The sequence below is a fragment of the Macaca nemestrina genome, chromosome 12 (genome assembly GCF_043159975.1).
Source record: "Macaca nemestrina isolate mMacNem1 chromosome 12, mMacNem.hap1, whole genome shotgun sequence".
In the NCBI taxonomy this organism is placed as follows: Eukaryota; Metazoa; Chordata; class Mammalia; order Primates; family Cercopithecidae; genus Macaca; species Macaca nemestrina.
Window position 1 is genome coordinate 87792239 of NC_092136.1, and position 14778 is coordinate 87807016.

Sequence of the window (14778 nt, forward strand, 5' to 3'; positions counted from 1 at the left end):
AATGTCACTTCATCCTCAATTTTATATGAACATATTACCATTCATATCACTTTAGAATAAAAGATACTGAAGGGAAGAGTCTGACAGAACAGATAAAATGGTTTTCTTTGTTAAGATCAAACATGTTTTGTATAATAATATATGTATCTACATATGTATATCTTTCATTATGGATTTAATACAATGGCAGAAGCATAGAGCAAATATATTTTTAAATATACCTTGTTTTTCTCTTCCATACATCAAACATCTACTTTATATTCTGCTGTTAGTTTTTCACTAATTTGTGTCCAGGGAATGTATATTTGCTTAAGAATCAGTCAAAGGAAAAAGTTGTTTTTTTTTTTTCTGGAAAAATTATGTAATATGCACATACATATACACACAAACACACATATACACAGAGACACACATGTAGATGGACTCAAAAGTCAAATGTCTATATAAATGTGTGTTTGTAGACACACATCTATACACACATAAATAATCTATTTTATCTCTGTGATGTTACCTCTATCAACACAGATAATTATGAAACTATTTCTATAATTTGTATGTCTAGACAAATAATGCATATTTCCTACATTCCTTTTTTTTTTTTTTTTAAAGTAGTTCTTTATGTAACAGTTGTTTGTAGATGTCTTTGGGGACAACATCTCTGGTTAATTAGTGGTTGGTTTATATTTTCATTTAAATCTATAGTCCACTGCTGACTTTGTAAACCCCATAATTCCAATGTATAGATCATCCAGTATTCAAGATTAATGAGTATCATGGCTCTTTTCATCTTAGAAAACATGACTAAGACAACATTCTAAACATTTGAGGGGAATAATCTTAAAATCATATTACAGTTTTTTTAATGTTTTTTGAAAAGTAACTGGCTTCACAAACACCAAGTACAACATGATTTAGACAACTGAGAAACAGGCAAGTATATTTTGAAGTGCTAAAATAAAACATATTTATACAAGTACAAAGCAAAACAATGCTGATAAAAATGTTAAACTTTATGAAAAAAAATCATTTGCAATTCACATCAAAATAATTTAACATTCTCTATTATTTTAATAGTACAAGCTGCCACAACAGAGAAAGAACAGATACACGCACACAATTTTAAAACCAAATCAGTTATAAGTGCAGAAAAAAGTAAGTACAAGCACTTTTAGCCCACACAAATCTTTTAGGATTGGCACCATCTTTCTAAAACATCTATAATCTATATAGATTTCTAATTACAACACCATCAGCAGCTGCCATTGATTTCTAGAAATACACACAATATACATAGTATATTTGTTCACATTGGGAAGATCAGTGAAATTCAACCAACTATTTTATACATGCCTCATTCTTCAATAGACAGTAGAGACTCTCCCAGGCCTCAGACCCTCTTCAAAGTGAATTCTGATTTATCTTTATGCTTTCACTGATCTGTATTTTTTCACAGTATAAAATTGTAAATGGTAACTATAGAGATTCTGACAGCTTGAGGGTTATTAATAAGCTGTTGCTAAATGTGAACTCATATAATACCTTTGAAGTCTCCAAAACATGTACATTTTACTGGGAGACTAGCATAGGAAATGCTTTTGTTTTTTGTTATTCTTAAAAAGAGCATTTAATTCCTGGCTTGGAAGTCACAGAACTGCAGCAGAGCCATTATACAATTCATTTACAGTCAGAAATAGCTCCTAGTCTTCCTGATCATTTGCTGGTAACAGCAGTAGTTTGGGAAAGATAGTTACTTTCAAGGATTAGCACATTTGGGGATTTGCTTTTTTTCCTTGCTTCAGTCAAATCTGTTATAATTTTTCTTTCCATACTCCCTTTCTGTTCCCCATCCCTAGCCCGGAAAGACGGTTCTTCCCAATGCAGATATGTTCTTCTTAGGCTGTCCCCACTCCTTTCCCAAAATAGAAGGACGAATTGACTGATTAGATTAGTCAGTATAACTTGGTTAAACCACATCTTCTTCTTTCCATCCTGGGACATATCTCTCCTTTAGGGTCACTTTGCTGAGCCTTAGCGTATCCCCTTCCTTTTAGTCATGCTGGTCCCGACTGAATTATCACTGGGCACCAGGAACAGATTGTTTTGAAGGAAATTCAATGAGAATGTACCCAAATGAATTGTGAAGTTCATATCCTATAGCCCTAGAATGAATATTCAGTTCTCTTTGTACTGTAGAGTTATTACTTGGAACCTGGTATTAGAATTGGCAAAGAGACAGAGTTAGCATCATTCCAAAATAAAAGATCTCAATAATGCATTACTAATAATCTGATGTCCAATATACAATGTAGTCAATGAAGTGGCAAAAGTTGTAGAAATACAGAGAAAAATATATCTTGTTTTCTTCTAATTGGATAAATCATTTTTATTATTACAGTTGATTATGATAGCATGTGGAATTATCAGATGGCAATTTACTTGCATTAAATTTAATTTCAAATGAAGTTTTTTTATAAGGTAGTGTACTTTTTAAGAGCCATGTTACTAAAACATAGAAAATGAATTTGACCATGAACAAAGTTTAAACATGTTCTTCTATTGGACTAGAGTGAAACGTATTGTACTTGAGAGTAAAATGAAAATCAACATAAGGATTTTATGAAACAAATTTTAAAATGTAGAGCATATCGAGAAAGGTTTTTAATACCTAAGAGTCAAGATAGGAATCCTCAGGTGAATGCCATCGTGTTTATGAGGATCCAAAGGGTATTAATACTTCAAAAGATTTCCATTTGTTTTTCAGGTAGAGGCAGACATTTGCTTTTAATGAAACCATGAAACTTAGCTGGATTTCACTTACATTTTAAAAGCCTCGTTATAATATTTGGGATCAGGGTGCTGTGATGATGTTATTTTCAAATCTAGCATGGGAGGTTCGATTTCTTGTAAATTAATACTTTAGTACATGAATGTTAGCTTTTAATGTTTTGTATTGGGAGGTTTGACTTAAAGTTGCAAGTAAGAACAAATAGCAGAAAAGAAAACTCAAGCACAATATTTATTAGAATTTTTTAAAGTGAAGAATGATAAATTATGCCAATGGACTGACTTCTATTTCTCAGTTTAGTTTCTTTTAAGTAGATGTGAAATAAAAAAAAATTACTTACCAAAATAAGGATATTGAGCTAAAAGAAAAAGTTTTATTTATTTTTCTCTCTGCCAAAATATACTTCTGCCTCACAGCATATATTTTTCATAAGGCTATCTTAAGTATAAGGCTGGGTCAACTGAACTTTGAATTTATAGGATACCTCCTCTTATTACTATCCTTATTTAAAAATCAAAACATTTGGTACCTGAGGATAGCTGCAATGGGAGGAAGAAAGAGATGACAGTGGATTCAGGTCTTGAACTATGAATTCTACCTATTTGAGACTATCAAAGCACACTTGTTTCTATTATACCTCTAAATCTCTTTTCTGCAGTTTTAAAAAGTGACAGTATGAAGTGCACAAAATAATATGAATCATTATTTAAAAAAAGAAAATAAGAATTGCTTTGCCTCTTTTTGGAATGGCTAAGAAAGACTGTGTGGTTAATATTCATTAAGGTTCCTCTTTTTTAGTATTTTGTATTGCTTTGAAAAATCTACATTTGTCATAGTTCATAGCTGCCCTGTTTAAGCAGCCAAGAATAGTTAAAATCACTGCTCACTGGCATAACTAAATCTCCACTAAGCTGACTTGACACAGTTTAAAATTTTCAGTGTATTAAGATTGTGTTAATCCTTTCAACAACAGTCTCTCAAATCGTGACAATGTCTTCATGGGGTCTATGGACCACTCTTCCAGTGGTGGGACTCAAAAAGAACAAAGGAGCTCTTTGTGCATCAGGTTCTCAAAATAAAGGAATGAAGAAGCCCCAATGCATATTTTAATATTTTAGTTGGCAATGCAAACGGAACAGCATTCCTAAAGAGGAGTGGCCATGTTTCTTGAAAGAGATAGCCAGGCTGGAGCTCAAGAATGATTATAAAGAGAATTTCCAGCTACAATGCACCCCAGTGAGGGAATTACAAAACAGTATTCCAGAAAATATTTTTTTGCTACTCCAGTATTGATTGGCAACATGGTGAAATAGTCAAGAAATCTTCCACTGGTTTTCTTGGTTAATGGAGGTGAATCTGAAATAAGTAGGTGGAATCCCCGATGCAGGCTTTTGGAAGAGTATTTCACAACCCAATTGGAGAGGAAAATCTCTGGTAGAAGCCCTACGTAGTACATTAGCGCAGCACTCACTATCCAGTCGTGTGTTATGCATGGGACACATTCACAACGCCTCAGTAAATACTGGACCCAAGTTACTGCTTTTCAAGGTCTTTACAGGAAAGAAAAAACAAAAAGAAAGAAAAAAGAAAGAGAAAAGTTGATGTTTTGGTCCCAGATTTTGAGTTTGTTAGAAAATGTACATTCATGTTTGGTGAATCAAAGACTCTTCTGGGAAAAGAATTAAAGTAAACAAATAAAACTTTTTACAGTTGCTTATTAACTATGCTCTTCACCCTCCGTTACGCTGTTTCACACGCACTGCTTTCCTAGAGCAAAGCACTTGGTATGGAACTGTTTGAACAGACGCCTTGTCAGCCCTCAAAGATATCAGCCGTGTTTCTTAAAAGCCCATGTTTTCTAAGGCCACTAGAAGAAAATCTGCCAAAAGATTTGTCGTCGGTGTCTTCGTCGGTTGTCGTGAGATAGCACTATGGATCTCGTGTTTCCATCAAGGGGTGCACTTGGCATCTTCCCCCTGGGCCGTAACCAGGCGACTATGCTTGCCACTGTGTGTGTGAACACGGGGAGCTCTGCTCCGCACGCGCAGGCCGGTGCGCTTTCCAGGGACATTCACAACGACGAGGAGCTCTGAGTGTAATCTCTTATGATAAGAGTGTCATATTTGGGAGACGACGGGATACAGAGGGCCGACTCCGACACTGGCGAGTTGGGGGTTGTGCTCCCCGAGTCCACCGAGTCTCTGAAGGGGGACGGCGGGGTGAGAGCCACCAACTCCTCCAGGTCTGGCTTGGCGGCCGCAGCCTCGGGCCCCGCTGCCGGGCTCTCCCGGGCCGCGTCCCCAGCCGCCTGAGCCCCCGCCGCGGGCTGCGCGCCGCCCGTGACCTCGATGGCTGGCAGAGGCTGGATTTCGGCGAAGGTCGTCATGGTTGTGGGCAGCTGGATCTCTTTGGGGATCAGGTACGACGAGCAGAGCGGGGCGCCCACGCCGGGGCTGGGGGCCGCGGTGGACAGCATCATGGAGTTGAGCTCGCTGATGTTGGCCGTGAAGCGGGTGACCACACTGCTGATCTGCTCCATGAGGGAGCCCTGCGACGAGCTGCTGCGCGCAGCGGGCTCCGAATGCAGCGACGGCACGTCGTCGTCCGTGCGGCTGGCCGAGCCGGCGCGGTGGCTCAGCGTGCTGATGGGCGATGGTGAGCGCGGCCGCGTGGGCGCCGGGAAGTGCTCCTCGGTCTCGGCCACATCATACAGCCCCTTGGGGCTGGCGTCAGGGGGCTCGGGCCCGCCAGGGCCGGCGCCTGCGCAGCCCGCACCGCCCGTGGCCCCCATCCCCCCCGCGCTCCCGCCTGCGCCAGCGCCAGCGCCCAGGCCGCGGCTCTCCGTGCTCTTGGGGAAGGGCTTGATGACTGCCGTTTGGTTGGGATTTTCTTTCTTGTTGATGTGGATGGACAGGCGCTGCCACAGGTGCTGCCCCCGGCTGCTCTTCTCGTTCTGGGCCCACGTAACAGATTTTCCATTGGAGCTGAGGAGAGAAGGGAGAGGAAAGGTGACTCAGCGAGGTGTCCAAGGGGCTTGGATGCCGCTTCCCCAATGGTGGTTGCTCATGGGCCCCGAACTGGGGAGGACTTTTCTCATTCTTTCAGGAAACACAGCGTCAAAAAGACATCACGGAAAGAGACCTTGGAAGTGGCTTTCATTTGCTCGTTTTGAGTTAAAGGCTGCTTTCTGTATCAGGCCTTCAGTTTATCATTATCATGAAAATGTGTCAAAGGGGATGCTTGTCCCCTTTGGATGAAGGAGTGTTTATTAGGATTTTGCGGGAGTTCTGAGCCCACCTGTGAGTGCAGCAGCACACAGACGCAAGGGCTTGCAATGTCCCGGCTGTGTGCAGAAGTGCCTGGTATAGGACAGGGGCTTCCTAGAGTTAGTGACCTCAAAGGGAAACATTATCACTAGGACCCAAACTCACCAACAATCATCGGAGAGGAGGGAAGGGGTAAGAGAGTCAGGGATTACAAGGAGGTAGACAGTGGTTCCAGTTCAGCCTTTATTCTGGAGGTTGGTGTATATATAACTAGGGTTTCCTGTCTGAACCCCTAATTTTGAACATAGTTTTACTTAGGTTGCCTTACCTGCTGGAAAATAAAAATTTAATGAACACACGTTTCTAATGAGAACTTCTTTACTTCATAGAAATTCACTTACAAATTTATTTTGAGTTCTATACTTGAATAACAGTTCAATGAGAGTGCTGTATAATGCCTTCGGCACTTAGCAGAGCGATCTCCAATTAGGATCCTAGTGAATATTGTGGGACTAACAAGTTTTTTAAAGGCCTTTCTCCTTCTTTCACCTTTGTGCTTCCACACAAAGGGTCTGAAAGCCACACTCAAGATCTGATTGGTACCTCAGCTTCAGTGCCCTAGTACTCTTCTTACCACTAAAAGCTGACACAGTAGCTTCTGAAGCTGCAGACCTTGATTCAGGAACTTTACAAAGGTCAGAGAATGTGGCCTGACACTCAATAATTTATTTTTTAGTTTTTATTTTTTAGACGGAGTTTTGCTCTTGTTGCCCAGGCTGAAGTGCAGTGGCACCATCTCAGCTCACTGCAACCTTGGCCTCCTGGATTCAAGCGAATCTCCTGCCTCAGCCTCCCAAGTAGCAGGGATTATAGGCATGCACCACCATGCCCAGCTAATTTTGTATTTTCAGTAGAGACCGGGTTTCACCATGTTGGTAAGACTGTTCTAGAACTCCTGACCTCAAGAGATCAACCTGCTTTGGCCTCCTAAAGTGATGGGATTACAGTCGTGAGCCACTGCGCCTGGTCAGGAATGTTATATGAGGAGATTCTGGTGTAGTTTCCCATCACAAAGTAATCCAAGATCTCTGTTACTAGGGGGTCTGGTATTGTCAGTCAAGACAGCTCTGTTCTAGGGGCTGTGACCAACAGAGAGCCTTGAGCAGCCTGACAACAAAAGAAGTTGAAGACTGCAGTTTTATCATCATAGCCTATGCTTATTAAACTAAATTCTGCATAAGACTCACCTATGGCATTTGTCAAAGATATAAGATGTGACCCCAGGAAAGTCTGTCTGGATTGGCTTCCACGGACCTATGCTTTTGACAAGCACTCTGTTCTTCTGCTCCCGAAGTATTTCTGAAGCACTTTGTTTCTCAGATTCTTTCAGAAACTGAGAAACTCTGGCAGAAAGCCATCCTTTTTTTCTAGATCCCCATCGCTCCCCTTGGTCCCCCTTACTGGAGGGCTGGCTTGCCTTTGAGGGGCCGGGGCCTGTACCTCATTTGGAATCCACCAGCCTTGAGGCTGCCTGACTGGCCCTGCAGGATCTACTCTGTCTGAGAAACCCACTCCCTTGGTAACAGTCTGACACTTCTGCAGCTCCTTTAATGACATGCTTTTTGCCTCTTTCCACACTGCTTCCCATTTCTTTATCTGTTCCTTTCTACTTCATGGTCTTTCTTTCTCTGCTCTTTCCTGTGAAATTTCTTTCCATGTAATCTATCCAATGTATTGTAGTCTCATGTCCTTCAGAATCTAGGAATATGAGCTACTTCCATCCTACCCTGCCCTTCCTGGAAAAGATAAATGAATCATTTCCAGGTTTGGAGGTTGCTGTGCATCCACAGTAGCAGAGGGGGCATTGCCGAACAGTGGCGTTCCTTTCTAGTAGTTTCGGGTTTATTTTTCAATTTTGCATTAGCCTGACTTGCGTGTATTACATTTCTTTTTCCCAGGTGTCTACTAACTTCTGGAACATGGCAGAGAAGAAATGGGCCAGTTTATTTACAGGATTTGATTGGGAGGATGGTTGCCAACTACACCCTTTCTCCTAACAGAAGGATAAGAAACAGGTGTTTCGAAAGGTACAATTATTCTTCCAGGCCACTAAGTCCCCTTTTAATACAAAGCATGGGCTTGAAATCAGAAGACTAGCTGGATTTATTCCACCAACTTTTACCCTAGGGACACTCTTGCTCCTAGTACAGAGAGGTTTTGCAAACACTAGCTTTTAAAAGGTTTTTTTTTTCTCTCTCTCTCTCGAATGCCTTTAGTTGAACATGATGGAACATAACTTTGGGTGTTAGCAGTAACAGTCTTTGGAATCACCTGTAGCTATGACCCAAAACATGACAGCATGTTGCAAAACCTCTAGGTGAGTGTGTGATGAGGGAACCATCCTAATTAACCAATTCTGTACAAAGTATTGACATCTTTTTCCTGGCCGTGCCTTTGCTTACAGTGCCCATGGCCATAAGGGAGAAAGAGCACCAGACCATCTGAATAACAGTGAAAGTGGACACAGGAAACACCAGACAACCAGAGAAATGGAGTCCAAATGTGAGTACTTCATTTCATTCTTTTGAACATGAAAGATTTTTTTTTCTCTGAAGTAAATGAGAATTCTTAAGAAACAAACAAACAAACAAAAACTCCCTACTCATGACATTATTCTGTTTATTAGTAGAATGTACATTCCGTGAAGACACAGATCTTATCTATCTTGTTCAGTGACACTCAGCATGATCTTAATAAGCATTTGATGGATGAATAGGATTTTTTAGTTAACAGGGCCACTGTGGGGTTTCTTGGAAGCTGCAATAGAATAGAGATCCTATTCTGGTTCTGCCATCCTGGATATTTGGAAAGGAATAATCTTTTTAAGCCTCAGTGAGAAGCAGACAGTGTCTCATTTAGTTAAGGTTGTTTTGAGATGAAGTGAGACAATGTAGGTGAAAAAAGCTGGTAAAGAGAAGGTGTCTAAGGATGTTCAGTTTTTGTATTTTATGTGAATACAACATTTCAGAAAATAAAAGGTATACTCAATGCCATTTTGAACCCTGGTTTAAGGAACAGAGAATTCAGTGCAAAATAAAATATTTGGTAAGCCATAAAACCTTTCAGATTCTTTTTCTTTTACCTGACCAACTGTAATAAATATTGGAGTTCCATGATCCGTGGCCTCTTTTCACACCCTAACTGTCTCCGTGGGTGATCACCTCTACCCCATTAAATTCCAAATTAACCTTCTTCCTCAAATGCTTTTGCATTGCGCTACATCCTCTCTTCCTTTTTGCTTAAGTGTATCCTCTTGTTTTCTTATTTTATTTTACCTTAATTGTCTTGTCTTAAAGAAAGCTTTCCTGACCTTGCTAGGCTAGATTCCTATGGTCCCTGCATTCAGGCATATAATAACTCTTTGCTATATGTCTATCTCACCTGCTTGGTGGGACATTATGAAGGCACAGACAGAGGGTTTGTTCTTTCCTATATGCCCAGTAGTACCCATGCATTGTTTAGAACATGGTAAGTGCTCAGTAATATTCTTGGGCCAATACTTGAGTAGATAAAATACAATTCATTTTTAAAATTTATACTGAATTGTTTTTCTGTTAGAATTAAGTTTTTAAAATAATTCAATGTTAATGAAACTATTTTGCCTTATGGATCTATTTTTACTTCTTATATACCTCCCTTTAATCAATAGTACTCAATATCTACATATTTAAAATTTTCATTAAATATGAAAATACAAAGCTTGATATCTGCCATGAAAATCGCAAAATAATTACTTCTTTAGAACTCATATCTGTCTTAGTGAAATTGCTCAGTGGTGAAATCTTATCAAGGCAGTAGTGACAGTGGAAAAGAGAAAGGACCCAGATTCTCAGTCTAGGATCTGACTCAGAATGATGTTGAGCAATTCACTTGCCACCTTTGAGCTTCTTTCTTTATTGGAAAAAAAAAAAAAAAGAATAGAAAGAAAGAAACTGCCCACCTTGCATGATGTCTGGGAAAAAACAAAAGGATAATACATATGAGGGTACTTTATAGAGCATAGCCCTTCTGCAAATGCGAGGGGTTATTCATTAACATTAAATCTTCTATTTGGTTGAACTAAGATGATGTATTTATCGTTTAGGCTGAGATTTTTTTTCAGCATCCATATTATACGTTTGTCCTTAGGGACTGAAGTAAGAAAAATGAAAGGAAACTTTTCTTTACCCGTTTATGGCACGTCACCTTCCCTCACTGAATATTTTAGACATTAGAAAAGAAGAGGGAAAGAAGAATGGAGGAGAAAGGGACAAGATGAAATGATCTGCCACATCTGAGGAGGGGGCCAAAAGTAACTTCTCGCTCTCTTCCAGGCACCATTGAACCCTTTTGCAATATATAATATGATGTCATCTAATGTTCTCTCTGTTATAATTATTTGTTCTTTATTTCTGAAAAACAAAAAGCACATCAAAAATGTTATTTCAGGATTAAGTTTTTTGTTTATTTGTTTCATTCGTTTTTGTTTACATTTTGGGTCTGCCAAAATGGCACTTTCTATCTTTATTCTCAGAGGTTTATTTTTCCTCTTTTTCCCTTCCATATCAGACACTTAGCAAATTTATTCATCTCAAGAAGGCTCTGAATGTCATGTCAGTGACCTCACCCAGTTTTCTATTCCTCTGCTCAAATCTGCAGATATTACAGTATTCTGCCATGGCGCACCATCATTAGGAAGCAAACATTAATAAGGGGACAAAAGAGTTTGACCATCAAAAAAGTCTATGGAATTTATAATTCAATACAGGAATACAATGTTAATGTATTCACAAGTGTGACAAAAATGAGGATGGAAAGGAATGTACTGATATGAAAACTACTGTGGAAAAAAAGACTTTTGGGTTTTTCTTATCAGGATTAGAAGAATTCAGAGAAAAAGTTGTTCACTAAGGAAAGAAGTTTCAAGGAAGGATTTGCAAATAAAGTGGGTATTAATGAGGCCTTAAAGTTTGGGGATGTTAAAATAGCATGGATAAGTGAATCTCAATTAATACATGTATTGCATATATGGAAAGGAAAGTAATTCTACATGCCTAATCCCATGAAACTCCTCCAACAGCCCTAAGTGACGTGGATTTTCACCTCTCTCTTAAGTAGCAGTGGTTGCATGTTTCCAGGATAATTCCTCCAGATAATCTCTCTTACCAGGCATTTAATCCCTAATAAATTCCTGGTGGGAGGAGAATCACTCAATCCTCTCTTAACTAGTCTTTGGTTTAACAGCAACAGGAAGCCTTTTCAGAAGCTACATGTTCTTTCACGGTGGGTTATTGAAGTGCTTAATGGTACTAGTACAGTTGCTACTTCCCCTGAGTCCTCCTAAAGAACAAGCACCTTAACAAAGGAGAATATGACACGGCAGCTTGTGCCAAGCATTGGAATTGTGTTGAGTCATCACAGATATTTCCTTCTCAAATCGAACTATTTATTTTGATCCGCAATTCTGTTACCTGGACTCAGCCTCAAAACTAAACTACTCTAACTGGTATTAGTTGGTAAAGCCATACAAAATTATAGCTAGATAGGAGGAATGATCTCTGGTGTTCTACAGCACTGTAGGGTAAATATAGTTAACTGTGATTTATTGTATATTTTCAAGAAGCTAGAAGAAAGGATTTTGAATGTTCACAACACAAAGAAATGATAAATGTTTGTGGTGATCACTATGCTAATTACCCTGATTTTGTTATTACACTTGGGATACATGTAAGGAAACATTCCGTATCCTATAAATGTGTACAATTATTAAGTGTCAACTAAAAAAATAAAAAATCCCACTAAACTGCTCTTCATTCTGACATTTAAGTTCTAGGTCTTAGCTGAGATGCTTTAACAAAGATTAGAAAGAATTTTAGATTTTTGTACTTTTCTTTCAAAACAGGAAACAATTTTTCCAACAATTACTAGAAAGCTCAATTATAATCTAGTAAATAGAGAACAAAACCAGACACAGCTGTTTTGTGTCTAGAAGCTGCTGCAGTCAGGAAGACTTTGTGGAGGAATTCAGCTTCATTTAAACCTTGAATAAAACATGGAATTGGGATTGGTGGCAAAGAGGAGGAGAATCCTGGAATGATAATAGTTTCCATTTTAACAGAACTTTTCAGCTCACAAGGTGTTTTCACCTATGTCATCATATTTTACCTTCATAACAGCTGTCTAGGGTAGTGTTTATCAAATAGTATTTTTAATTACTTATTTACAAGTCTGTTCCCACACTAAACCTGGAGCATTCCAAGGGCAGATGCTACATGTATCTCCTGTGCTTAATATGGTGTATGGTACAGAGTAGTGCAGAGGAGTGTTAGTGAAATAAAGTGAACTATATGATCTTGAATGTTTGAGACAGACAGGTATTATTAACTTTCACTGTAGATATGAGAAAGGAGGCTTATGGAACTTAACTAAGTTGCCCAAGTCAAAGTAAATGGCAGGACAGTGCCCCAAATCAGATGCCAAATCCAGAGTCATTCCCATTGTCTCTGTGCTGAGTGCCAAGATACACACGTGAACCAAGGGGCTAACAAGACATACCCTTGTGGAGCATCCAAGAAGGCAATGCCCCAGTTTTTTCCCATAAAATAACCTGATAAATTCTAAAGCTCTGCATCAACATTGATGAGATAAATCCTGAGGGACTGTAAGATAAAAGTTGTCCCAGGATGTTTAGAATGGTTTCTGGGAAAATAATTTCTGTTTAGGCAAAAGATTCCTTTCTGTCATAGAGCACCCCAGCTGAAGCTTGTGACTTAAATCTGATGTATGAAGGGTATGTTAGTTATGAGGCTTGAATCCTGGGTGCAGATTCACCACAATATGTTTATTGTCTGGTGAAGTCTCTTGGTTTAAGAAGCAAGTTTCTTGGTTATCATGTTTTTTTTTTTTTTTTAATTGGATAAAATGGACACATGCCACAGATATAAGTCACTAATATCAGTCAGTTCTAGTCCCATTTCCTGTGGAATTCTTGGGATGCTGAGCACTATATCTTTGCACTATTAAAACAAATTTAAATCTACCATGGACACCATTATTTTGCTTAGTGTTAATCTTCTTGGTTCCTCACAGACAATAGAAATCTTTCCTTTCTCTGGACCCTTAGGAAGTTAATTGGGTACACAAACATACAGCTATTCCTGATTAATGTTTACTTTTTTCTTACAATTGTAATATATTGGCTTCTGTATAGACACACACACACACACACACACACACACACACACACACGTTTCTGATCCCCTCATTTAAATTCTTTTAATCTTTAAAAATATCTGTGCATATGTGTTGTCATATGCATGCTATTAAATTGACTACAAAATTGAGGATTAGAGAGATTCAAAGAACTTGTGTGGATAAAAGTCGAAAATACTTAAGGTATAAATATCTTGGTAAAGCCAAGATTTTTGATAAGCTACTGATTGTAGGAGAATGGAAGACAGTGTGTGTAAAAGTATAGTGTGCTTTGAAGGCATGTGAGACACAGTGGCAAAAAAAGTTTTTAAGAATGATTAATAATAAATAATGTTTGTGTTGAAGAATCAATTCAAACTAACTCATTAAACATGAGATTAGATAAAATGATTAATTTAAAATTTCAGAGCACTCAGCTTTGCTGAGTTACTTGCGTCTACATTTCAATATTACCATTATACATAATGGGAATATGCCAATAAGATTAGTTGGACACAATTCCAAGATTTTATCCATATGTTTAGGTGAGACTAAATGTAGAAAGTGTCCCTTAAAATTCACTTCCCTTTCTAGAGCATACAAGTTTGTACTTGATGACTACATGTCAGGCTGTTCCCATTTTGGTTTGGCATTTTCCATTAGAAATGATTTTGATTTCCTTTTTCCTTTTTTACAGAAAATCATAAGCTAGCAAATCTATTGTTTCAAATAAAATATATGCATATATATTGTATATAACTACTGAATTATCTACAAAAACTATACATTTGTGCATGAATGTGTACATATAGATGTGTGTGTGTACATATATATGTCTATTTACAAAATGTTTTTCACAGGCAAGGACAGCAGCCTCACACAAGGTTTTGACCAGCTCCTCCTTTTATTCAGTAAAAAGAGTATTAGATAAGAAGAGAATTGAGCAGAAACTGAGATGAGAGAATCATAGAATTCAAGTATTCCTGTTACATTTACGTATTACATTTTTTACAGGCTAAGAACAGAGACTGTTCAATTTAATAATAAAAATGTAGAATATGTTCAATTTAATATAAAAATAGAACATACTCTGAGTAGTTAGTGATTCTTTCAGAAAAATAAGCAAAGATAATTAGAAATCTGGTTAATATTTGTGGTACTTAATAAGGCTAGTAAATTTCTATTCCAGTCACCAAGCATTAGCTAATTCTTTTAGTTTTTGCTGGTCTTATAGGGATTTATCTGGGAAAATGCTTATAATAAGATTTCAAGGATTATTATAAGGTACTCCTCATACATAATTTTCATGCTATGTTTTTTGATTAATTTTTTTATAAAATTAATTGGCAAATGGTATAGAAACTAAGAATGACAATAGATGGTTCATGAATACATGGTTTCAGGGTCAAGTAAATTAAATTAAACTAATTTCTGATGAATTTGTCAACTTTTTGTGTAGCTATTCACTGAGAAGTTCCAAGAAGGGCATACGTGCGT

The 14778-nt window shown here is 38.2% G+C and overlaps 1 protein-coding gene and 1 long non-coding RNA gene across 10 annotated transcripts in view; one reads left to right on the forward strand and one right to left on the reverse strand.

Moving 5' to 3' along the window:
• Window positions 1–832: 832 nt before the first annotated feature.
• Window positions 833–14778, reverse strand: part of LOC105468894 (glutamate metabotropic receptor 5) — a 580105-nt gene continuing 566159 nt past the window's right edge. For 4 of the 9 annotated variants that reach the window (XM_011719377.3, XM_011719376.3, XM_071075935.1 and 1 more), the window contains one exon: window positions 4857–5769. In XM_011719377.3, coding sequence (XP_011717679.1) covers window positions 4857–5769 — 913 coding nt within the window. Of the gene's footprint in view, window positions 5770–10268; window positions 10503–14778 lie in introns of those variants that run through there. The other 5 variants (XM_024788821.2, XM_011719375.2, XM_011719379.3 and 2 more) reach the window with 2 other exon arrangements.
• On the forward strand, window positions 5117–10125 carry LOC139357657 (uncharacterized). Its single transcript, XR_011611236.1, has 4 exons — window positions 5117–5204; window positions 8010–8138; window positions 8328–8428; window positions 8516–10125. It is a non-coding gene; the product is annotated as an uncharacterized lncRNA (long non-coding RNA).